Below are 26,792 nucleotides of genomic sequence, written 5' to 3'. Positions count from 1 at the left end.
TTTCCCTATTTCCAATGCTCATTTAAATTTTAACAACCATTTCATAAACAATACTCACTTCAAGAGCCTATACCATCTATTGCAATCCACAGATTTCTTCAGGAGTGTGCAATGAAAAAATAGTGAGAAGACTTAGTTTTTACTAGTCCTAGGACAAGCACATCCTTTATTTCCTATATATAGTCTACTCTAGACTCATTCACAAAACTGGATAATTATATCTATTTCTCAAGTATGCAATTATTTTAAAACAACTTTAAAAATTAATCATCAAAAGCTATAATGTATAAATTTTTAAATTTCCACAAGCTCCTATTGCACTTGGAATCTATGCAAGCTTCTTCTTTCTTTCAATAGGTTTTTATTGATTTCAGAGAGGGGAAGGGAAAGGGAGAGAAAGATCCATTGGTAATCTCCTGCCTGCCCTCTACTGGGGATGGAGCCTGCAACCCAGGCATATGCCTTGACTGGGAATTGAACCAACCACCTCTGGGTGCACCAGACAATGCTCAATCCACTGATCCACACCAGCCAGGGCAGATGGCAAGCTTTATGAGGCTCAAGAGTGTATACAGTATTTTTATTGTGTTCTGCATAGCATGTGGTACAGTGCTGGCCATACATGTGAGTCAGTACAATTTGATTATAGATGGATTGGTTCTTCCTCTTATTCATTCAATTAGATAAGGACATGGATTAACAAATGCATTTACCTTGATGGATCTCATTTAACATTTCATTACCTCTTCACAACTGATTAAGGCATATGTGTTCAGAATTTCTTCCTGTAACAAAACATTGGAGAAATAAATAAACAAACAAAACAGGCATACATTAGTGATGGGAGTGAAAGAGTTTTAGGATAAAGCAGTGATGTAATAGTTGAAGAGAAGATTGCATATATTGAGAAAAGCTGAAATTAAGCAGGAGTTAGCCAAGATAGGCAATAGAGCAGTGGTTCTCAACCTTGGCTGCACATTAGGATCACCTGGGAATCTTTTAAAAATCCTGATTTCTGGGCCTCATCCTTCAGAAATTCTGTTTCTTTGTTACTAATGTTGTGGCCCCGCCCCATAACAAAGAAAGAGAATTTCTGGAGGATGAGGCCCAGAAATCAGCATTTTTAAAAGATTCCCAGGTCATCCTAATGTGCAGCCAAGGCTGAGAACCACTGCAATAGAGGAATCTGAAAATGGTCTGCCTTAGGACAACTCAAAAGTTCCTTCTATGCTGAGAGCAAACTGGAAGCTGTGGGAAAGCTATGCGTTTTGGGGACCAACATGTTCTAGCTTTGAGATGTTAAGCAACTAAGTTAAACTCTGATTTTAAGGGTTCTCATGTATAATAAACACCTGGTTCAGGAAAGTAGGGAATGGTTTTTAGCAACTTTTAATTTTATTAAAAAGCAAGTTCCTCTAAAACATTAGTCTTAGGAGGAGTGAACAGGAAAAATCTGAGTAGAAGACTAACTAATATAATTAAGCACATACCCAAGGTCAGACCCGGTGCACGGATTCATGCACCTGTGGGGTCCCTCGGCCTGGCCTGTGCCCTCTTGCAATCCAGGACCCCTTGGGGGATGTAGGAGAGCCAGTTCCAGCCTGATCCCCACAGGCCAAGCTGAGGGACCCCACCAGTGCACAATCGGGGCCAGGGAGGGACCTTGGAAGGGCTCCAGGGTTTGTCCGGCCCATCTCACCCAGTCCTGATTGGCTGGACCCCAGCAGCAAGCTAACCTAACGGTCGGAGTGTCTGCCCCCTGGTGGTCAGTGTGCATCATAGCGACTAGTCAAACATTCGAACTGTCAGACACTTAGCATATTAGGTTTTTATTATATAGGATATATGTATATATAATTAACATGACAGTAGTCAGACGTTTAAATACTTTCCTGAAAAAAATTATAATCAGTGTCTGCTTATATATTTGTAAATTACCAAATTGAATGAAAGGGATAAAACTTTATCTATACTCATGGCTTTTGAACATGATTTGTTCATTTATTACTAACTAGAGGCCTGGTAGATGAATTCATGCACCAGTAGGGTCCCTTGGCCTGGCCTGCGGGATTGGGCCGAAACCGGCTCTCTGACATCCCCCGAGGGGTCCCAGATTGCGAGAGGGTGCAGGCCAGGGACCTGAGGGACCCCACCGGTGCACGATTTGGGCCAGGGAGGGATGTGGAAAGTTGGCCAGCCAGGGAGGGGCCGCAGGAGGGCTCCAGGGTGTGTCCGACCTGCCTCGCTCAGTCCTGATCAGCTGGACCCCAGCAGCAAGCTAACCTACCACTCAGAGCTTCTGACCCCTGGTGGTCAGTGCATGTCATAGTGAGTGGTTGAGCAGCCTAGTATATTACGCTTTGATTGGTTGAACAGACAACCAGACGACCGGACACTTAGAATATTAGGCTTTTATTATATAGGATGAGCCTTTTTAAAGTTCCCATGAAACCATTTTGTCCAAATCTTTCATGTGCATATTTGATATTAAGCTTTTCATTGCAGAAGTTTAATCTTGGATGTCATAGCCATTTTTTATCTAAGTTATTTGAAATATAATACATCTAAAAATCCATGTATACTGCTGTCATAGCAATTTTATCCAAAGACACAATATATATTTACATTATATTTGATATTTAAAAAAAATATCTGGGTGTATATTCAAGATTAACATAATGAAACAAGAATTAACTATAATGCTTACTCTATTTTTCCTCACCATTTATTTAGAAACTTCCCAAACCTACATAAAAGTTGCAAGAATAGTACAATTAGTGATTCCAGGTGAAAGTTCCATCAGATCCACATCCTTTACTTAGAGTCACCAATTGTAAACATTTAGCCACATTTGCTTTATCTACTTGACACTTCAAATATATACAATAAGAAGTCTTTATGTGTTTTTAAAAGCTAGAAGTGACTAAAGGCAGAGGATCAGGGCCAAAGTCATGTGCTATTCCTTTTCCCTTTTTTAAATGTATTTATTTTTATTGCTTAAAGTATTACATATATTACATATGTCTCCCTTTCCCCCATTGACCTCCCCCTGGCCATCCCCACCCCCCAGCACATGCCCTCACCCTCTTAGTGTCTGTGTGCATTGGTTATGTCCTTCTCCCTTTCAAATGAGGTTCACTCCACTGAAGACTGGGAACTTTCACTCCTCTCATTTTCTTATTCTACCATCTGAAGTCACACAATACAGTTTCATAGGGGGAAACTGCTTTTGATCATGAAAGCCCAATTATCTAGAAATTAACTGTACCTGCTTACAAGGTGTTGAGCAGAAATGCCCTCCTACAGAGCTGTGCTTTGGCTATCTCTGGGCTTTTTATCATCCATTATACTTCTTGGTACACATTTTTTACTTGGGACACGTTTAATAGTCACCTCAAACCTTGTTTTACATTAGGCAGTGTAGAAGAAGCAAAACAGGACCAGAGCGTATTTTAAATTTCATTTTCTACACAAGACTCTTGAGGACCAAGCAGAAGTTTAACCTTGGAGGTCCTTGCCTCCCTGGGGCTCCCCCATCATGAGTGTCCTCAACGGCACAGGCTGACTTCATCCCTGAGCCACTGCTCATCTCTAGAGGGAAGATGGTAGAATGAAAATAGGTAAATCGTCCCAGCAGGACATCACGTACTTTTTTGCTTATAAAAATAAAAACTGCTTTCCTGCAGCTGGCCAGGGCCCCAGGGTCAGGACGGGGCTACTGAAGCATATCATGCTCTTGTATCATACTTGACCTCTGAGTGCTCCTTAGGAAATCATGAATAATATGACTTCTCTCAAAGGCACTGAAACTTTTACTTCCAATAATCATTTAAACCATTGCTTCACAGATTGGACACATCAAAATCAACTGGGGAAGGTTGTTTTCCCTGTTCTGGCTTCAAGCAGAAATTCACCCAAGACCAACCAATTGGACTTTCTAGGGTTTATGTGTATTTTTTTAAAATAAATTCTTTATTGTTTAAAGTATTACATATAGTTTTACATATGTCTCCTTTTCTCCCATTGACCTCTCCCTGGCCACCTCCACGCCCCCAGTGTCCATGCCCTCACTCCCCTAGTGTCTGTCCATTGGTTATGGTTATATGCATCCATACTAGTTCAAATCCTTTGGTTGATCTCTTACCTCCCCACCCACTTCCCTCTGAAGTTTGACAGTCTGTTTGATGCTTCTCTGTCTCTGGATCTATTTTTGTTCATCAGTTTATGTTGTTCTTTATATTCCACAAATGAGTGATATCATGTGATAGTTACCTGTCTCTGACTGGCTTATTTCGCTTAGCATAATGCTCTCCATGTCCATCCATGATGTTGCGAATGGTAAAGCGTTGGTTTTTTTTAATAAATCATTTGAGGTGATCCATGTTCTTGGGATTCTGATAAGCACCACTGATTAAGAATCCATGACTTTAGATGTAGTGGTCACTAACACAAAGGCTAGCAAGTCTAGACTTACACTTGCAAAAGAGCTAACAACTGATCTGTCCATAGTATTTCAAGGACGGAGAATATCTGGTTACCTAGAATTTCCATAGTTCTTGACTTCGAACCTATTCTTATTTTCAATGCCTGCACAGATTTTAAGATTTTAGATTTTAAGCTAAATAACAAAAAACTTGCATATTAAAACAAAATATTTCCAAAGCTTATGATTTTTATGTTACTTATCTTTCTGATTGCTTAAGCATTAAGCAATTAACTTTTAGAACATGCACTTAAAATCTTCAATTAAAATAAAACCTATGCTTTTTAAAAAATTAGAAACCTTTAACTACTGACACAATAGTGATAAATACATCATTATATAAACATATTCAATTATTCATTCGTTTATTTCACAAAATGTTATTGAATGCATACCTCATGCCAAGGATGTTTCAGGAACTGGGACTATAGCCTTGAAAAAATAAAAGTCTCTGGCCATTCAGCGCACACATTTAGTGTGTAAGCAATAAGCAGGCAGTAAGCAATTACTATATGTTATAAAACATGATTGAAAAAATAAAGCACCGGAGTGAAGGGGTTAGAGAACTGGAGGCCAGGTCTAATTTAGATAGGAAGGTTAATAAAGGTAAGAATGACAAGGTGACTTAGACTAAGGAGGGAATGAGTCCTGAGGACCCAGAACAAGGTTCTAGCCAGAGGGAATAGCAATTCCCCTGGGTCTGGCGAGCTTCCCACTGACATCTCCCCTTTCTAAACTAGTGTTACCCCAGATCTACTTCCTGATGGTTCATTTCATGATTCCAAGACACCTTCCAAAGGATAACCATTAGGAAACTTTGAGACAAAGAGTTTATTACTTACAGGCCTTGGAGCACCAGGCATGCCAGGGGCACACAGCAAGTCATGGATAGAGAACACTCGAGGTTCTGGCCAAGGTTCTGCATTTATTGGGGTCCAGGGTAGGGGCCTAGGGTTTTGAGGACTCACTCTTTCTTGGTGAATTTAGAACATAAGAGCAAGAATTTAAAGCATAGAAAGAAGAAAACAAGCTGCCCATGTGGTTGGTTATTGAAATTAACCAAGTTCTCTAAAACAAGTGGCCAGAATGATGAAGACAGAGAGAATGGATTCATGTGAAAAAAAATTAAGTGAAAAATGTCCTGTTTTTCCTATACAATTTTCAGTTTCACTTAACTGCCTCATACACCCAACTTCATAAATGCTGGACAAAATGTTTTTGGATTTTTTGTTGGAAAGAGAAGGCACTGCATTAACATGGGCACTGATGACGGCGTTAGCCCTTACATTTATAGCTTCACACCACCTGGGTCTCAGAAGGAAACAGTATCGACTGCCTGGCTGGTTTATGCTTAAATATTTTTAGTGTGGGACCTCCGGGCCTCCCAAGGACGACCTGTTCTATCTGGAGATTCCTTTTGTGGACTTTTCCCTTACTTTGACCTGTGTTGCCTGTCACCCACCCACAATACAGTCAGTTTTGGGTATGCTGAGTAAATCCAACCCTCAACCACTGAGCCACATCAGCCGGGCAGTAATTGCCACTTTTCACCAGTTGTTCAAAAGACCTTTTCAGTTTATAGGAGATTAGAGAAATATTGAGGGCTTAGAGAAATGTTGAGGGCTTATCACTATTGTCAGAAAGACATGCAGAAAAATAAAAATGATTTTCCTATCTTAATTCAATATCCACTAGTATTCTAAATCTGTGTCTAAATCACATTTATATCTACCTAAACCCTACTGGATACTTATATCCCTTTAAGTGTATTCATTTCCATTAAAAGCACAAAATTCAAAAGATTTTCAGACGGAATTAAAAAATTTTATCCAGCTTTTATATACTTGGTGTATGAAGCAGTTAAGTGAAGCTGAAAATTGTGTAGAACAGGATATTTTTCACTTTTAGTTTTTTGTAATTAAGTGTAATTTCAATAGTAAATAATTTTTTTTTTATTTCTACCCAAAAATGTTATAACTTATAGAGGCCAAGCAAATTAAAACATATTAGGATTTTACATTCTTAATGCCCTTGTTTTTATATAAATTCAAATGAAGTGAGAAGAGAAATACATGAAGTGGGTAAGTAAATGTTATAGTTAACTGTGGGGCTGTTGCTACGGGCCAGCCATGCTTAAAATATGCCCTACGTGTAATTCACTTAATTTTCATAATCCAATGAAATAGATGCCCCCATTTGCCTAGGAGCAGGGAGGTTGTTACCCACTTTACACAGGTGAGTGAGGAAGCAGGGCCTGGAAGCCAGGCAGTGCGACACCAGGGCTGCCCAGCCCCGCAACACGACTCAGCCGCTTGGGAGGGAGAGGGGACTGTCATACCCGCATTGAATTTATACACAGCTGAACATGCTCTGTCACTCTTATTAGAAGTAGCCTGTTCTAACCAGCTACTCTGTACATGTCCTCAAGATGTGTGGGAAAGACTTTTAAGCTATTATACCTGTGCCAGAGCAATTTTCAGTAAGAGATAAGCCCATGGTATAAAACATGAAACATGAATTTTAAAATTAACATTTGTTTTTCCATAACAGACTCTCCTCACCTGGTGTTTTTATTTTATTTTTTCCCATCAACATTTATTCCCTCTATGTGATGCTATTTTAAAAGAAAATCTTGAGGCTCTGGAGCAGTGGTTCTCAACCTTCCTCATGCCGCAACCCTTTAATGCAGTTCCTCATGTTGTGGTGACCCCCAACCATAAAATTTTCGTTGCTACTTCATAACTGTAATTTTGCTACTGTTATGAATCATAATGTAAATATCTGATATGCAGGATATATTTTCATTGTTACAAACTGAACATAATTAAAGCATAGTGATTAATCACAAAAACAATATGTAATTATATATGTGTTTTCCAATGGTCTTAGGCGACCCCTGTGAAAGGGTCATTCGACCCCCAAAGGGGTCGCGACCCAAAGCTTGAGAACCGCTGCTCTGGAGTCTCATTTTATAATAACATAAAAAGGAAGGGGTGGCCGCACTGTGTCCAACATCACAATTGAGCAGTTGATCATGGACTCAAATCCAATTATTCTAACTTTAAACACTGTAATTAATATTTAAAAATAATCTGTTTTCAAAATTTCATAAAATCTATCAAACCTATGACTCTCAGGTTCTTCATGTATAATATAAAGGGATTATATTAGAATATTACTTTTCTCAAGCTGCTCAAACTCTAAAATTGTCTCTATAATTACAAATTACTTACAACTCAATTAAAAGGAAAAAACACTTTGTGAAAGATCAGTCTTCTTTGCCTGCACAGAGAATTATTCATGTCACAAGAAAAAATAAATAGTAAAAATAAGCGATTACATGTTTTCAGTTAATTTATTTTAGAAAAACAAAGGTTTACAATTGGTGTCCTAAGGCAGGGTATTAGGATTCAACTAGTAATACAGACTCTCAAAAAACCTTTATAGATTAGTCCAAAGTAGAAAACTGTTGGCCCACTCTTGGACTCGGACACATTCAGGAAAAATAGATATTTATAAAAATAAAATGGCAAACCTAACCCCACTTATTGACTGTCTTAACATCCCACATTGGTTTAAGTGGGATATTTCTGCATAAGAACAGCCCAGGGTTTTTCCCTGTCATACCTTCGTATCAGATTGAATTGATGAAAATATTGAAATTATTTTTGCAAAATAAAAACAAAAGAAAACCTACAAAAAAAAACCCCACAACAAAATAAAACCCCTGAAACAAATCACAAGAAACAACAAAAATCCACTAAACAAAAACAATACAGCTAATTGTTTACTCATACAGACTCCTTCTTCAACCTCTAAGCATTTGGCTCCTAATGTTACTACTAAATCAGATACCAGGAAGCATGTGTGAAGAAGAAAATGAAAATTCTAGATCTAATCCATGTCAAAGAAGTTTCAGAAGCAGCAATATTAGAGAAATATTAAAAAGTACACAGTAAAACTAAAAGAATTGCAAGCACATGGGATGCATGGCTTAATTAAAAACACGCATTCTCTCTGAATTATCTTTGACAACTGTCTGGACACCAGATTCAGCAACAGCAAACATCTAGAACTTTGCATTTTGGAAGTTAGAAATGACCTTTACTACTGTAACAAGGCCTACAGACTGAAAGCAATCTCCACTCTTTCTTTCTATGTAATCATAGGAAGATTCATAACAGAATTAGGATCTGTTCTACAAGATTCCTTAAGAAATCTACCTTTATTTTGAAGTGTTTTTTTTCTTTTTTCTTTTCTGGAAATGAAAGAAAAAAAAAGCATTTCTAATAAGCTCTAACATCACATTGAAGGGAAAAGCATACCAGTGAGCAAAATTTAAATTTGTTTTGCAAAGAGTTGACAATATCCTAGAGACATGTAAAAAGCAAAATACTAGTACAAAAAAAGAAGTCAAATTATTCACTTACAAACCATCTACATATTTTTGTTTTCCCAATAGACAGACTTTGAAACACAAACAGAATACGGGACAACAAACAGTATAGAGTTGTGAAAAAGGTAACAGAGACTAAAGACAAAAATCGCTGGACTTTTGTTTGTTGATACATACTTTGCTTTACTCTTTCTTTAAATTTTTTTTCCTCTTGAGGTCTTTCATTTGATACTTGAGAAAAGACAAAAACGTGCAAATGATGGACATCTGATAGTGATAAACACAAAGCAAAAAGCAATAACATGTTCTATCATTTCCTGCTTCATGGGCAATAGCTAACTTCCTTACTAGGCTGAGATTCAAGGGAGGCATCTGTATTTATGTTGGCTTTCCACTGTTGCAAAACGAGCCTGACCCCTAGGAACATTAATATTTATCTTCCAAAAGAATCCTTCATTACTCTTTGGAGCGGAATCTACTGGTCAAATTAATAGCATTTATTTCTAAATTTCATTTAAGAACACTTCATTCTAATATTTCCTGAAATTCCTTGGGAATGCATATGTGATTCCTTACTATAAAATACTAACAGGGTGCCAAACATTAAGAATTAGTAGTTATTACATACTAATAAAGTACATGGGTATAATAAAACAATTACTAGTAACTCCTCAGTACTTAAGACGCAGCTTCAGTTTAGTTGTGATCAGTGGGGCATTAGAAATCACCAAAGACTGCCCTTGGGGATCAAAACCCTGAACAATTCCAGTGTCAGGACCACAAATTACAGTTTTAAAGTGAATGAACATTTTAAAACATTTGATAAAAATCTTTATATTGGATAACCCAATTACTCAAGGAAAAAAAGCCATCTAATAAAAATTCTAAACTTAGCTACAATCAAGACCTCAAAGATAAACTAATCTACAATAAACATAACAAACTATTACTTAAAAACACCAATTTTTATGCATTCCGTCAGATAGAGATTTCCTACATCTTATTATAGAGAGAAGACGACAGGCTGAGAGGGCTGACAGAATTGACAGGATGGAGAAGATAACTGGTCGACCTCTTAAATCACTGAGCATGATTTTGTTGACAGGCTGATTATGTCACTCATTACCCGTTATGAACATAGACATGCCCATAGTATTACATAACAGATGTATGCCAATAAATATGATATGTATATATGTGTGTGCACACATGTATACACACACACGCATACACAGATAAGTTACCAAAAAGTTATAATGCTATAAACATAAAATATGACATATATTACTTTTTAAAAAGCAGCAGGTGCTTTTAATTTAAGGAAATTTTTAGAAATCTCAATATAGAAAACAGAGAAATAAAGCAGGCTGTCTGGCTAATGCAGGGCAGGAGCTACAGACACCTTCCTTTCCCACAGTGACTGCTGAGATGCCTGCCAACAGCTTCGCAGGCATGGTTAATAATCACTGCTCCAAGAAAATCTGTTTCTGTTACAAAGATCAAACATAGACTATTTTTTGCCACTATTTAGGCCAATGTGAAATTTTTATAACACAACTAAGTATAAAGTTAAAAAGTAACATTTTCTCTCCTTTAAAAATAACAAAATAAAATTGCTATGCCATATAAAACCAAATTTTTAAAATTTCATAATCTTAGTATGATCCATGGAAAAAGTTATTGGTTCCCCTTAAAGTCCCTACATTTTTAAAGACTTAATTATGTCCATATAAACTGTATTCAAAATATAAGAGAATGATGGTAGGCGGTGGAATCTTATTTTTCTCTATCAAACACTATCTCCTACCTGACTGACCCACTTAAATGTTCAGCCCAGGAATCTGAATTCTGCCACCGAATATTCAGACAGAGAAACTTGCACAAAGAACTGATCTGTTTTAACATGTACAAGGTAAATTTCCATGGAATATTTTTTTAGATACATATTTCCTCTCTTTGTTCCCAACATCTCCCCATTTTTAAGGACTACTGTAATCCATGCAGTTGATATTAGCAAAATACAAATAACTTGTTCTCTTCTGTAAAGACCATGATTAAATGTCTAAATTCAATAAATAGACTCTTTAATAGTAATTTGACATCATAGCAGAGTCTCAATCTGTCTTTTTCTCTAATACATCCTTGGGCTCTTGCCTGGCAGGCAATAGAGACTGTCCGCTTCTTGGCTCCTGCAGTTCTCTGCTCTCCTCCGTCGCTTCCTGGCTTTCAGTTTCGCTTTTGGACACTTCATAACGCTCTTCTATGTAGCCTCCGTCTGTGTCGGCTGTGTAGATGCCATAGCACATGATGCTGATGACACCCAGAGGCAGGCCGAAGAGGAAGCAGCCCATGATCGGAGAGCTCTTGAATATGGACTGTGGAGAGAGAATTACAGCTCAGTCCCCTCAAGTGCATTCATACAAAAACAGCATGAATGAATGAAAAACCACTACAGGTTTTGTCCTCTTGCTGCTGTCCAACCTGCTCAATGTCAATGTTTCTGCAGTAACTACCATGTTAAAGATACTGTAAAAGATAGAAATTTTATCTCGTGTGTGTGTGTGTGTGTGTGTGTGTGTGTGTGTGTGTGTAATCAGCTTCGGGCAGTAGAAAACGCACCAAATGCTTTATGCCGTTTCTTATGCCATTTCTTTTTCTCACATGAACCACAAAGGTCTGTGTGATGGCTCCTGTGTGCTTGGCCACTGGTGTTCCTGGCTCCAGAACTCGGCTCATTGGGAAGGCTATTTACCATAAAGACGGTGTAACACATTGCTTTCACATGACATTTTTAATACTCGTACTTATCTAGTTAGTAGTAAGGCCACATTCACTTAATAATTTCTGTAAATTTATCTGCTGTCTCCTCAGCTCCCAAAAAAGTAAAAGCAATTTCCCTGGTTAGGTTTTCAACTACAGTACATTCTGAGTGACGAACTCTTTAGAACCACGTAGACAAATTCAGAGGAGTGCAAGGGCACTGTGGATTGAGGAAACAGAAGAAAGCTTCATAAAATTAAGGTGTTTTGAGGCAGAAATGTAAGCAAGAGTGAGAATGTGGCTGGGCATGGTAAGGTGTAAGCACCAGCATGACACAGAAGGGAGGTTGACCAGCAGTCAAAGAGCAGGAAGACAGCACCGGAGATGCAAAGAGGACTTGGATGTGCATCACTGAGAGAGGGAGGAAAGTGATCAAGACTGACTATTCTCGTGCTATCAGTTGTGCAGTGATGTAAGAAAAGGCTGGAGATGGCAAGAGGAAATGAGAAAACCAAGTGGACGTCAGAGCAGCGGCTGGACATAAGGTGCTGAGGGCCAATCCACATTGGTGTCAATAGGAAGGTAAAGGAGGTCACTACTGGTAAACTGAAGAATGCATGGAGTAAAACTATTAGAACTTATCTCTCACCAAGAGAAGGTCAGCTGTATTGGCCAGAATGAATGAAAACACACAGGGGATAGATCCAGACAGGCAACTAGAGCCAAATGTAAGGCTCCACCAGATTCAGGAAGGCCTCCACTCTCAAGCTGGTTGAGCCAAAGCTGGGTAGTAAGAAGATTTCTGAGAGCTCTAAGCAAGAAGGGTTCGGACCCAAGAACTTACAGGGACGGGGAGGAAAGACTGGAAAACACTGCTGTCATGCTCACTGGTTCTGAATGGCAGTTACTCACCAAACACAAAGAGATGGAGACCAGAGAAACAATTTCCACCCATGAACATAAATTCTTAATGTAAACACAGACTTGTTGTTCCCTAGCAAATGAAAATATTTTTACCTAATCCTTTCAAATCCCAGATTTTACCTTAGACATAAAAAACTTATACACCTATATACTGTCTATTATCAACAAAATTAAGCAAACTGTCACAACTTACCACAACAGTAGATTTAGCATCAAATACCATTCTTTTCAATCTCTGCAAAATGCTATCACCTCCTTGGGCCTTAAATTTAACAGAAAAAGACAATTACACCGTTAAGTACTATTACTTCAATTTTCTGTTAGGTAATCTTACAAATGCCGGTCTAGGGTTGAGGGCAAGGGTTGAGGATGGATAGCATGAAGCACCTGAAGGGCCAGGTGTAAGCATGCCCTGTTTCCCTGGCCTACCTTCCCCTGCTTCCTGTGTAGACACTGACTCTGTGAATCCGTCCTCCCTAGTCACATCCCCGCCCCGAGTCCAGGCCTGCCCCATTTCTGAATTTAGCTGACACTATTCAACTCTAGATGCTGCCGGGGTCTTTGCTACTATACACAGAGTTTCTCTGAGGATGAAGCTCAAAAAATAGAGTGCCACCTGGCCAGTGTTGCTCAGTGGTTGAGTGTAGACCCATGAACCAGCAGGTGAAGGTTCGATTCTCAGTCAGGGCACATGCCAGGGTTATGGGCTCAATCCCCAATAGGGAGTGTGCAGGAGGCAGCCAATCAATGATTCTCTCTCATCACTGACGTTTCTATCTCTCTCTCCCTCTCCTTCCCTCTCTCTGATATCAATAAAAACATATTTAAAAAAAAGAAGAGTGCCAAAAGGCTTTTACAGAAAAATTCCTGATGGAAATCAATCACATTCATGGCATCCAGTCACCCCTGAAGTCTGCCCCATCCCTTGACTTTCTCTGCCAGGTGAGCCAGTGAGACCTCTTTGTTAATAGTCTGAGTTGGGTTTCACTAACCCATAAATAGAAGGGCTCTCTTACACACACAGGTGAGTTATATTCCCACAGGTATTACCTTCAGAAATATAAAATCCCTACTGTTATTTCTAAAGCAGAAATACTTGCTACTCTGTGAGCCAACTTTCATATAAGGTTTGTGTAAAGTTGAAACAAGATAACTAAACTTCATGGAAGCATAGAAGACTCATTTCTTTCTAATTTAATCTGCTGATGTGGTTTCATGACCCTCTACCATGGGCTGCAACAGTCCAGTAAGATTTATAGAAAACGAAAAAGTTAAGACTTCTCGTTCATTATTTCTGAGAAATATTTTATAGGATGTGGAAATCTCCACTGTGGCTCTAATTCTCAATATATTTCCTTATCTCTTAAGAAACTGGTCTTATTAACAGGTTTTCTAGGAAAACCAATCCAAATAACTTAACCAATTGTTCTCTGGACTCCAGGAAGGTTCTAAGAACTAGGACATTTCACTATTGGCACAGCTCCGTGCACTGCACATGAAAGCATCCCTACACCCTGACTCTAAAGCCAGAAGCACCTCCCAATCACCAAAAATGCCCCCAAAATCACCCTTATAGGACATTTCCACCCCTAAGCAGTGTCGTGACACGAAGAATCTGCCACAATGTGAAAGAAGCAGGGTATAGAGGGGAGGCCTCCCCTCTCCCCAGTTGCCACTGACTGTCCCTTTCAGAATCAGAGAAGAACTGTTTTCTCCTCCATCTCCTGTCATCATCCTTTGAAACAGAAGTGAACAACTTACTTCTACTGTGCCATCCAAAATGCTATTAATGAACTGGACCATGTCTTCAGTATTCTTGATCTCTCTGTCTAGTAAAAAGTATTGTTGGTTTGAAGTATTCAGTACAACTAAAGTTGGGACAGTCAATTCACTGGAAATAGAAAAACAAAGAAATCAATATCCACATAAGCACACAGATAACAATCATTCTGATATTTGCTTATATTATATATAAGTAACTATAATACAAAAAGAGGGAGCCAAATTAATAGCTTTGCCTCCTTTTGACTACACAAAATTTCAAATTTTGCATCAATTCTGAAAAATAGCTAAATTAAGATTACATGAAGAACATGCTACATAAAATATAAAACATCTGAGTTTTCATAATTAAACTTAAGGAGAAAAATTATGTACAAAGTATCAATTTCTGGGTAATATTACTCCTTGCTACAGATATAGTTAAACACCATCTCTGTTAATCACATACAACCTAAGTGTATTTTATGTTTGTTTGGCTATCCATTCATATTGTGTTTTGATATGCACAATGTATGTGTCCAGTGTATTTTTTCTGCCTTATACTTTGAAAACCCTAGTGAATAAGTTGTTTCACCATGATTGTGGTTCTGTCAAACTCTCAATTACTTTGAATTTTGCTTTAAATGTTTCTCTACTATATATATAGCAGAGGCCCAGTGCAAGAAATTTGTGCACTGGGGTGGGGGATGGGTGTCCCCTCAGCCCGGCCTGCAACGACGCAAGCGTTCCACGCCCAGCCTGGCCAGAGGCCCTCCACGGATTGGGGGACTCTGGCAGGGCTGAGAGGACTGGGCGCCACCATCTTGTGGCTATGGGCTCTGCCATCTTTGTGATGAAGTGACAGTCAATTAGATATATCCTATCTAATAAAAGCTTTAATAACGGTGACAAGGCAAGCGTTCCACTCGGCTGTGGAGGACTTCTGGGCAGCGGGCATGGGATGGCAGCCCCCATGTGGTTACAAGATGGCCACCACAAGATGGCTGGCAGGGGAGGGCAGTTGTGAGCCATCAGGCCAGTGGGGGAGGGCAGTTAGGGGCAACCAGGCCAGCAGGGAAGGGCAGTTGGGGATGACCAGGCCAGCAGGGGAGGGCAGTTGGAGGCGACTGGGCCTGCAGGGGAGGGAGGGCAGTTAGGGGTGACTGGGCCTGCCAGGGAGGGCAATTGGGGGCGACCAGCCCTGCAGGGGAGGGCAGTTGAGGGGGGGAACCAGGCTGGCAGGGGAGGGCAGTTGGAGGCAATTGGGCCAGCAGGGGAGCAGTTAGGCACTGATCAGGTTGGCAAAGGAGTGGTTAGGGGGTGATCAGGCTGGCAGGCAGGCGAGCGGTTGGGAGCGAACAGACCCGAATTATGAGAGGGTGCAGGCTGGGCTGAGGGACACCTCCCCAGTGAATGAATTTCGTGCACCGGGCCTCTAGTATATATGTGTGTGTGTGTCTGTGTGTGCGTGCGTACATATATATTATACACACACACACACACACACATATACATATATATAAAGGCTTGTAATTTTGTATGTCACCTACACATTAGCTTACAGTTATCTGTATGTCTATATAAAAGTGTTATGCAAAAGGAGAAAATGAATTTACACCACTAATTATTGCAAATAGTAACTAAGTCCAGGAGATTACTTTGTTGCTCATAATTCTCTATCCCTCCCTAAGCCACACCCTTTGTCCATTGAGGTAAGGCGAAACATGCTCATCTGACCCCTGACACTGAGGCAGGGCCATGACTGGGTCAACAGGTAGGTAACACACTTGACAAAGCAGAGGCTGGACATGTGTCTGCATTGCTGGGTTTGCTTTCTTGTATTCTGTGACTGCCATGAGAAGGGTATTCCCATGGAAATATCCTTCCAAGGTCAAGGGCATTAAAGACATGTGGAGCAGACCAGAAAGAAGCCACATCTATCTGTGCCCAGCCAGTCAGCCAAGCCCAGACCAGGGAGAGAGAATACATGATTCCTACTGTAAGCCATTGGGTTTCAAGGTGGTTTATTTCCCAGCATTGTTATTAGGCAATGGTTAACTGACTGTGTAATTAAATTCCATATGAGTGATACTGCAAGATAACATCTCATTTTATTTCCTTTAAACTATATACTCACAAAACTCAATACAAAATAATTTAATAGACCAAAGATTTGATAGTATCATATTTATTTTGAGAAAAAAATATAATCAATGTTGCTATGTAATTATCCTATATAATAAAAGCGTAATAGGCAAATTGTCCCCTCAACCAGGAGTTTGTCCCAGAGTTCAACCAGGGGGCGGGGCCAGCCAGGGGAAGGGAGGGAGGCCCAGGCTGGTGATGGTGGCTGTGGCAGGCAACCAGGGGAAGGAGGCAGGCAGCCGCTAGGGACCCTACCAGTGCACGAATTTTATGCACTGGCCCTCTTGTTTTATATAATATGTATTTGCTGTATGTTAACAGTTCCACTGATTTATGTGTCAATGTTAATGTTACAGTAGTGAAGAGCTTTGGAGCAAGAGGGATGTGAATTTGAGAGCTGGATCTCTAACTTATTTGATGCATCCTTTGGCATATTATTTAACACCTTTGAGTTTCTTCTAAGAAATTTGAATTTCCTCACCTATATAAAATGGAGATAATTACAGTACTTATACCTTACTGACTGACCACTCAGTTCAGCCTTGGTCACAGGTAAGTGCTCAATATGGACTTTCAATTCTATTATATACCACCACTATATAACTTCTCTCCTTAAAAAACAAAAAACAAAACAAAACAAAAAAACACCACCAAAAGCAGCATAGTATGAATAAGAGAGAAACCAACCACCCCAAACTATAAGGGGTTGGTGGTAGAGATTATTGTTGTTCTTTCACCACAACTATAGCTCAAAAATCCTACTATCTCACAACCTGTATTAGAAATAATTCTCATGAAGGTAGTATGTCTCTCCATCTCTATATATTCTGAATATAATCCTGGGCAAGCAGTTATTTATTGGACCCAACTGCTTTGGCCTCTTGCAAACGCTACTGAACTGAATCAATGTGTTGGCTTGCCTAGAAGGCCATTATTAGAAATGGTTGTATCAAAGTCCCTACTACATATATATTAAATATCCTACTCAAAATGCATTTCTATGATAGAGCATCACCCTTTAGGAGATAGTATAGCAAAGCAATTTCTTAAAGACTTCTACAAGGTCATCTGAAGACATCTTAGGTTTCTAGAAGCATCTGAAGACAGGGACACTAATTTTCCCATTTTTTTGCATCAGTAGTGCCAAACACAGTATATGATATACCGTAACTACTCACTAAATGTCCACTGAATTGAGTAGATTCTTATTCAAAACATATTAATTCAAAATACGTATGGCAAATGTTCCTAATAACAACCTTATGAAGTAACATTTCAGATTTTTACATCATAATATAATTGATAAAGTTATTTTAAAATTGCACATTTTCCCTATAAAACTATTTTAGTCTGTTAAAATAAATTCTTTTGGAGGGTAATTAATTCTTGAATGTTAAAAATTAATTCTTAAGTTAAATTGTTCATTGAAATTGAACTTAAGGTAAGGTGTGTATTAAATGAAACTATAAATTTTATATGTTTTTGAATGATGCTTCTTTTCAAACTATAAATTATTAACACTGAATTAAAAGACATTTTTTAGTATAGAAAAATATAAAAGTTTTAAATGTAGACTTAAAAATGTAAAGTATTTATTGAGAGATTGTGTGCATTGGATTAGATCTTCTGTCTGTCTCTAAAAAACAGAAATTTTAAAATAGAAAGAATTGATAGGGAAATCATTTAGTACTTACTCCATCAGCAAGGTATTTATATAGTCATTCCCATCCATATGTCCAAACTGAAAATCCCTAACCAACAACAATAACCAAAAATGAGAGAGAGAGAGGAAGCAATATTTAGTACAAAAAAAGAATGGAACTTGGTAAGCATGTAAATAAATGCTTAACGTGTAAGTTACATATAATAAATGTAGAAGAGTGTGAATTCTACAGACTTCTGAGATATGAATACACATAAGTAAAATCAAACACATTCTAAGACATTTTCTACTTTGTATATATTTAAACTCAAGGCAACGTAAGTCTTTCAAACTATACAACATGTTTAAGAAAAGTTACACACCCAACAAGAGGACTACTCAAAAGATGGCTCATTTATAAGTATATGTCACTGATACCTCATTAGAAGATGCAATAAAAGGGAATAGCAACTAACTAATATAACAAGTTTATATTGACTATCTCATGCCAGCAACAAATAGAATGATTTAGCACACTGCAAAAATATCACTTAGTTTAATATTCCATTATTCTTTGAGGTCCTGTTATAAGCATCATTTGTCTATCTGACTCGAGATTGCTCATTTAACTTTATCTCAAATGTATGAGCCTACGTACATCTTCTTACTGCAAACTTATCCCAAATCCTATCAAGAAACAGGTATGTTGCAAATTTGTTGAGGGGACATATCAACAAACTTCATGTCCAGACAATTCATACACAAATGCAATCACTCAGCTCCTTGATTCATCTGGGTAAGTATGAAATACTAATCGTTTTGATTAATTGTACAAAACACAGTTAAACAAAAATAGAGGAACTGTCCTGAGTGCAAGCACCTACCTGTGGAACTGATCTCTGTAATCTCTAGCAACTTCCTGAATAATTGACTTCAATCTGTAGAACAACAAACACACGAATATTTCATTTTTCACTTGAAATATATAATTACTCCATTATAACATCTCATCTGCCACTTGATCTAAAACTGCAGGAAAGGATACTCTATATTAAGTTTATCTGAAGCCATGTAAAGTTGAGTTAGGTGACACTGGAAGCTTAAAACGATTTCAAGGCACTTTACCTGGTATGTTCAATTGATGTATTTTTCTCATCAATAATTGCAATAGCCACAAGCTTTCCTGAAATTAAGAAAAACATATCTAAATTCAATAACCCTCATTATGCAGACTTTTCAATTATTATTGCAGCTGTGAATGGGGAATTAGTAAACATTGCTTCTAGAATTAAATTCCAGTTATCTCACACATGTTACACTCAGTAGAGTCAATCAGTGAGTTAGTGGACTCAAAGAGTTACATTCCCTCCCAGCTCCCATCCTCATAATTAAACAACAGTAAATATTTAATAGTTCACATACACAAATTGTATTTTTCATACAACCCACAAAAAGATTAAAATAAGAAGTCTTTCAATACAAAAACCATAAGAAATAAGTCGATAAACAAAACTTACTATTAATTACTGTAGCTCTAAAAGGATGGTGTATAAGGAGAATAATTTTTATATTGCTATTCCCTTCAGTACCACGAGTCACTACTTTCCAGTGATAATACATAGAATAAAACTGAAGCAAAGTTATTTAACCCTGCACAGAATATAAACCCCATTCATCTCTGATATTCTCTAGGAAGGCAGTGTCTATCATGTTCTCTGCCTTGGCAAACAATGGTGAAGCACTATCACTAATTAGCTGTATGATTTACCTCAGTAACTTCCCCTTACTTTAGAAAATAGTATAAATTTCAAAGTTACTGGGAGAGTTGAATGAGATTACATGCACCAAAATATTGGTACAGTTTCTGGCTCAAAGCAGGTATATACATGTGCTATTAAATCAACCATTTCTCAATCCCCCATAGGGGGCAGGAGGCAGCTGATCATTGTTTCTCTTTCATTGATGTTTCCATCTCTCTCTCCCTCTCCCTTCCTCTCTCTCTAAAAATAAATAAATAAACAAAAACATATTTTAAAATAGACCTTAAAGTTAATTTTCTCAGATCAATCAAGGAGAAATTCTGTGCAGTAATGGAGAGCTATATGTATATTTCTACCTGTATCTCCAAGTTCATACAAGAGAAAGCCGTCCATAGTCAGATAATTCTGAAACCTCTCCCTGTTGATCCAAGATGACAAGTCACCATCTTCATATTCTTAAAAAGAAAAGAAATTTGATAATTATAGTGTAGATATGTTTTTATGATGTTTACAATATTCTACTCCAGCAATATGTATAAAATGCCAGGATCATAATCTTCAATTCATAAATTCCATTTATAGAGGTGTATTCTAAACACACAGATGCAGTAAAGGTATGATGCACAGAGCAATGCTTCACTGTGAGTTTGCTGCATACCTCAGAGAAGCAGCTGGAAATTACTGTTAACTTTGTTAAGTGCTATAACAGCATGTGGTTACCTAAAAAAAAGGCCACATTTTTAAGAGATGCGGAATAAAGCACACAATAATTAAACACCACCAGGATTCTGCTTTCAAACACTTCAACTTTTGTTGAAGAGAAAACTTGTTGAAGCAAATGTGGGTAAGATTTGGTCCCTGTTTCATCTGGATGATGGGTATGTATGTAGGGATTTATTATTTAGCATTCTGCTTACTATTGTGTATATTTAACATAATAAAAATATTTTAAAACCAGGCTGAGTATTTGCTTCAAGGAAGCAATGCTGAGTAGTGGCTGCTTCCGTCGAGCAGGAAGAGGTGGTGGTAGGCAAGAACATACAGACGTCACCACTATTGAGGATGTTATATTTCTTCACTTTTTTGTATGTCTAAAATATATCTTTTTAAAAAATTAATTTTGAAAATTTAAAGAAATGTATAGAAACTGCATAGGGTTCACTTCTGGAAAAGGCAAATGACCTCACCAAAAAATAAAAATAAAAGAAACATTCAAAACCACAACCCAGAAGGAAAGAACAGTAAGCTGAAGGGTAAGAAAAATGTCAGTCAGTCATTCAGCTAACTGGGTAGATTATGGGAGCTGTAAGAAGCAGTTACATTTACAAAATCTTTCATTAACACCCAAATATTGTAAGAGAGACAGCATTTTAATGTTAAAATGTTTTATGTAAGCTAGAGCTTTGGAACTTACCATCGTAAACAAAATAGGTTTCATCTTTGAAAACAAGCACGGCGGGCATCTCCTTCAGAGTCACGTACTGCAAAGATCAGGTGTGTAAACAATCTTAGTTAAACTTTTTCAATTTGTAGCTATGATTTCAAGATTATTAAAGGATTCCAGGAAAGGAGGAAAAACACCTAACAATGACAAATTGTTACAATTATTTAAAAAGAGCACAGTGAATCCCAAGTTCATTCAAGGACTGGGTTTGATCTCTTTATATACCCATCACCAGGCATAGTGCCCTGGTTGCTCTCATGGAAACAATGGAATACTCTTAGAGTGGACAACAGACCTAAAGATGTAGGAAGTAAAGGATGAGAGGCACTGTGAAGTGGCCAAAGAGCAGGGCCTAAGGCATTAGTCAGCACAGGCAGGTTCCAGTCCCTCCCCACCATCCCAGGGCTATGCGATGATTACATTGCGTTACCTGGGAATCTTACACACTGAACATTCCTACTTAAAACAGTTTTTCTCTTGGCTTCCTCACTCAACTTGTTTTCCTATGCACTGGCTATTTCTTGTCATTTTCCTTTGCTGTCATTAGGTCCTGGGATCTCTTATTTCCTTAAAACTTTGCATCCAATGTTTAAGGAGTTTATTTACACAGACTTAACTCTAGATCCCAAACCCAACTGTGTATTTGATTCTTGTACTTTGATATCTAATATGCTGAATCAAATTAATAAACAATTCAAAACTCTTGTTCATGCCCTCCCCTCCCCCACCCCATTCCCCAACCTTTTCCTTCGGCAATAGCCCCAAAGCTCATGAAAACACCACCATCTACCCAGCTGTTCAAACCAAAAACCTAAAGTCATTCTTAATTCTTCCTTTGCCCTCCAGATCAGCAAGCACAAAAAATTCTATTTCCCAAGCACAACAATTCTTTCACTTCTCCCTGATTCTCTTACTAACTAACCTCCAAGCCCAAACTTCCTATATTACTTCAAGAGTTCAACTGATCTTGGGACCTACTATCATCACTATCCAGTTCATTCTGCACTTGGCATAGAGTAATGTTCTTAAAATGAACGTAAGACCAAGTCCTTCACCAACTTCAACTGATCACATGACTGGCCATGACCTGCAAGGCCTCCACTGGCCTCTGCCTACCTGCTATTTCCTTTCTCACTGCATTAAGATCACACTGGCTTACTACTCTGTTCCCAAATATGCCAGGCGGGTTCTCATTGTGGGCACCTGTAGTATCTGTTCCCTGCTTCTGATTTCCTCTGGCCACAGATCTCTACATGGCTCTTTCCTATTATCTAAGTCCCAGTTCAACTATTTCTTCTCAGATTGACATTTCTTGATCAAGGAATCTAGAGCAGCCATGCCACCTCTAACTGCTCCCCATAAATGCACTGCTCCCTTATTTTTACTACAGGCCTGGTGTACGAAAGTCGTGCACAGGTGGGAGGTGGGGTGGGGAGGGGGAATGGTGTCCCTCAGCCTGGCCTGCACCCTCTCCAATCTGGGACCCCTCAGGGGATGTCCAACTGCCGGGTTAGGCCCGATCCCAGTCAGACATCCCTCTCACAATCCAGGACTGCTGGCTCCTACCTGCTCACCTGCCTGGCTGCCTGATCACCTCTAACCCCCTCTGCCTGCCTGCCTGCCTGATCACCCCTAACCATCTCTGCCTGCCGGCCTGACTGCGCCCTAATTGCTCCCCTGCCTGCCTGATCACTCCCTAACTGCCCTTCCCTACTGGCCTGATCGCCCCGGAACTGCTTGCTCCCCCATGGCGGCCTGATTGCCTCTAACTGCTTGCTTCCCTGCCGGCCTGATCGTCCCTAACCACCTCTGCCTCGGCCCCTGCCACCATGGCTTTGTCTGGAAGGAAGTCAGATGTCTGGAAGATGTCCGGTCGACCAATCTAATTAGCATATTACCCTTTTATTAGTATAGTGATCATGATATCCTATTTATAGATCTGTTTATTAAGGATCACTACCTCAGTCTGAAGACCCAACAGAGGAGATCAACTGCAATGCTAACATGAAGTCCACTTCCTCTACCAGGAGAATGTGAGCTCCATCTTATCAGGGTCTGAGGCACTGGCTCATCATCAATCCAGAACTTACACCGTGCTTGGCACAAGATTAGAGGTTAAGAAGTAGTCATTTATTCTACAGATATACATAAGTAAATCCACTACTTACAAAACAATTAAGGGTATGAATAACAATTAAGGGTATGAATATCACCTCTCACAGCTGCTATTATTTTAAAGAAAAAAAACTAATGTAAATAAAATCTGTAAATGCTATCAATCTAGTGATATTTGCTTGTTAACAATAAGCAATCTGGTACCAATTGAACATGTTTACTGTTTCCACACAAATCACAGTTAATAAATCTTACAGATAAAATCAAGTAATAAGTTAAAGATTAAAATTAAGTTATTAAAGTCTAATTTTAAATATTACCTCAGGAACCACTTCTTCTGAAGCAGAAAAGAAGTATGTATATACAATTAATTCTGAAGCAGCATCTATGTATTTCTCCTATGAAAATACAAACAAAAAAAGGTGACTTTAAAATATTAAGACCAAAATTAATTCTTCATTAACAATCAGAGCAAATTGTTTCATTCACTAACTAGTATACCACAATCTGCTATCGTAAGTCCTTTTATGTGAAAAGATCTATAGATAAAAGCGTAATATGCAAATCAACAAGACAGTGGAACGACCAGTCGCTATGACGTGCACTGACCACCAGGGGGCGGACGTTCAATGCAGGAGCTGCCCCCAGCTCCCTACCCCTGGCTGGCAGGCTCCAATCACCCGATGGGGAATGGGGAACTGGGGGTGGGTTGCAGCAGACGCGCCAGGCCAAGGCAGGTGAGAGCAGGGCCCCGATTGTCCCGCTGGTCACCCCACACACAGAGGGTGACCGGCAGTGGCAGGGGGTTGTTGGCTGCCAGCAGCCGGGGAAGATTGGCCCTGACTGCAGGCCAGGCCTAGGGACCCTACCCGTGCACGAATTTTGTGCGCCGGGCCTCTAGTAGACTATAAGCCAATAAAATAAGCTGTTTGAATGGCAAAAGACCATTGTAATTAAGAGCTTTCAGCCGAAACCGGTTTGGCTCAGTGGATAGAGCGTCAGCCTGGGGACTGAGGGGTCCCAGGTTCGATTCCGGTCAAGGGCATGTGCCTGGGTTGTGGGCACATCCCCAGTGGGAGATGTGCAGGAGGCAGCTGATCGATGTTTCTCTCTCATCGATGTTTCTGACTCTCTGTCTCTCTCCCTTCCTCTCTGTGAAAAATCAATAAAATATATTAAAAAAAAACAACAACAAAAAAAAAACAAGAGCTTTCAAACTCTTCCAAATAGTTTAAGTACAACATAAGCTCAATTCATATCTATTAATTTAATTTGATGAGTATAGGAAGGGATGTGTGTGCATACACGCACATATACACATAAAATAATTTAAGATAATGATCTGTTGCCTTTAAAAAATTTACATTTAAATTGCACGTTTTAGTCTCAAAGGTTCAAAATGCTAAAAATTTTAACCAGGTCAATAACAAAAGAAATACCAAGGCAGGCAACATCTGCCCACTTTTTATTTACTTTTGCTTCATAGAGGTAAACACTATAGAGGATATATAAGAAAATATTTTTATTATAAAAATACTTAGATTGAGCTAAAGTATGTCCAACAAAAGTGAAGTAAGTTTGAGTCTTTGGTAAACTTTTGGATTAAAAAATAAAGTCATCTGATACCTTCAAAGTTGACTCTCCACCTACATAAACAAAAAATACACGATGTCTTTTCTGCACATGTTCAAACATTTGCTGACTTGGAAGTGGCCGAATTAGTGCTCTGTTTGAAAACAACAAAAACAAAAAATGAATTTGCATTTGAACTAAAGACAGAACAAATCAATCCTACCTATATGATCTAAATTTATAATGTTTAAGTGCTATATTAACTGCATTTTAAGTGTATCACCCAATCCACATTAATCTAATAAAACTGTAGTCCATGACCACTATTATACCCATATAATAAAAATATAGCACCCACAATTTAATCTACCAGTTTAAATATTAAGTTTCAAATAGAGTACCATCTTAGCCAATATTCAACAAACAATCCACATAAGAGTATTTTTTTTTTCTAAAAGATCATTCACACAAGCATATGTGAAATACTATCCCAGGAGTTTCTGATACTATATTAAGAATATTTACATCTTACACTGTTCATTTAATTGCTACATAATTTTAAAATGCCCTACAGAGGTTAAAATCTAAAAGTTTTCATAAGCATGCTATTCTTTTTAGAAAGAATAAAATGGAAAATAGTAGTCATAATAGTACATAAGAAACTCATAAAGAGAAAACCAAATGGAACAAAGATTTTATTTATTTATTTTTAATAATATATTTTATTGATTTTTTACAGAGAGGAAGGGAGAAGGATAGAGAGTTAGAAACATCGATGAGAGAGAAACATCAATCAGCTGCCTCCTGCACACCTACTGGGGATGTGCCCACAACCAAGGTACATGCCCTTGAATGGAATCAAACCTGGGACCTTTCAGTCTGCAGGCCGATGCTCTATCCACTGAGCAAACCGGCTAGGGCAAAGATTTTATTATATAAGCATATGTCAAACCCAACAAGACTAAGAGAGTACATCAAAGGTTATTACAAAACATACCACGTATAAAATATTATTAAAAAACTAAAAGAGTCTTCTTTTAAATGTGCCCTATATTATCACATTTTTTACTTCACAAAATTTGCAAAAAGAACAAAACACATTTTCCAAAGGCAAACACATTTTTAAAACGTACAATTCTTTAGCTGCATTGCATCACTCTACTCTAGCTCCTATTTTTCCTTGAGTAATTAACTGGTAACTGATGTAACTCCAGAACCCAATCTTGAAATTTCATTTGCAACAGAGTCACCCCTGGTTACATCAGGAGAGCCCTTCTTAAGATTAAACTAAAACATTAAACATTGCTAAAACATAAAGACTAAGTAAATCATGAGGGAATAAAGTACAACCTACTAACAATCCCCTCATATAATATAAAGTTATTGTAAAATTTACTTATTCACAAAGCAAATAGACAATTAAATGTGTAATCAATGTTAAAATACAGTGAAAATTATATTAATAAGCTTTGCAAACTATACTATATAAAGATCATTCCTAATTCTTTGCCTTTTCTCAAGTAATTTAAAACAGGGAGTATCATGCCACCCAACAAATCCATCCCAATATTTCAATTTACTTTAAAGCTATCAATATAATATATCCTGTCAAACTCATAACAAAGTGTCTATACTTTTAAAGTTAATATAGGTTAAACTATCTTGATCAGGGGTCCTCAAACTACGGCCCGCGGGCCACATGCAAATACAAATATTGTATTTGTTCCCGTTTTGTTTTTTTACTTCAAAATAAGATATGTGCAGTGTACATAGGAATTTGTTCACAGGTT

The 26,792-nt window shown here is 38.3% G+C and overlaps 1 protein-coding gene across 5 annotated transcripts in view; it reads right to left on the bottom strand.

Annotated features, from left to right (window-relative positions):
• The window catches only part of TMX3 (thioredoxin related transmembrane protein 3), a 52,588-nt gene that overhangs the window by 9,221 nt on the left and 16,575 nt on the right, over window positions 1-26,792 (bottom strand). For 2 of the 5 annotated variants that reach the window (XM_015562772.1, XM_015562771.1), the window contains exons 7-16: window positions 25,057-25,156; window positions 23,751-23,828; window positions 21,286-21,352; window positions 20,228-20,326; window positions 19,237-19,294; window positions 18,996-19,049; window positions 18,164-18,220; window positions 14,325-14,454; window positions 12,757-12,825; window positions 714-785 (exon numbers count right to left, since the gene is read on the bottom strand). In XM_015562772.1, the coding sequence (XP_015418258.1) occupies window positions 729-785; window positions 12,757-12,825; window positions 14,325-14,454; window positions 18,164-18,220; window positions 18,996-19,049; window positions 19,237-19,294; window positions 20,228-20,326; window positions 21,286-21,352; window positions 23,751-23,828; window positions 25,057-25,156 (769 nt within the window). In that variant the 3' untranslated portion in view covers window positions 714-728. Of the gene's footprint in view, window positions 1-713; window positions 786-7,819; window positions 11,255-12,756; window positions 12,826-14,324; window positions 14,455-18,163; window positions 18,221-18,995; window positions 19,050-19,236; window positions 19,295-20,227; window positions 20,327-21,285; window positions 21,353-23,750; window positions 23,829-25,056; window positions 25,157-26,792 lie in introns of those variants that run through there. The other 3 variants (XM_006761930.2, XM_015562773.1, XM_015562770.1) reach the window with 2 other exon arrangements.

This window comes from Myotis davidii, unplaced genomic scaffold (assembly GCF_000327345.1).
Source record: "Myotis davidii unplaced genomic scaffold, ASM32734v1 scaffold96, whole genome shotgun sequence".
Lineage (NCBI taxonomy): Eukaryota > Metazoa > Chordata > Mammalia > Chiroptera > Vespertilionidae > Myotis > Myotis davidii.
This window is presented reverse-complemented; position numbering and strand designations above follow the sequence as displayed.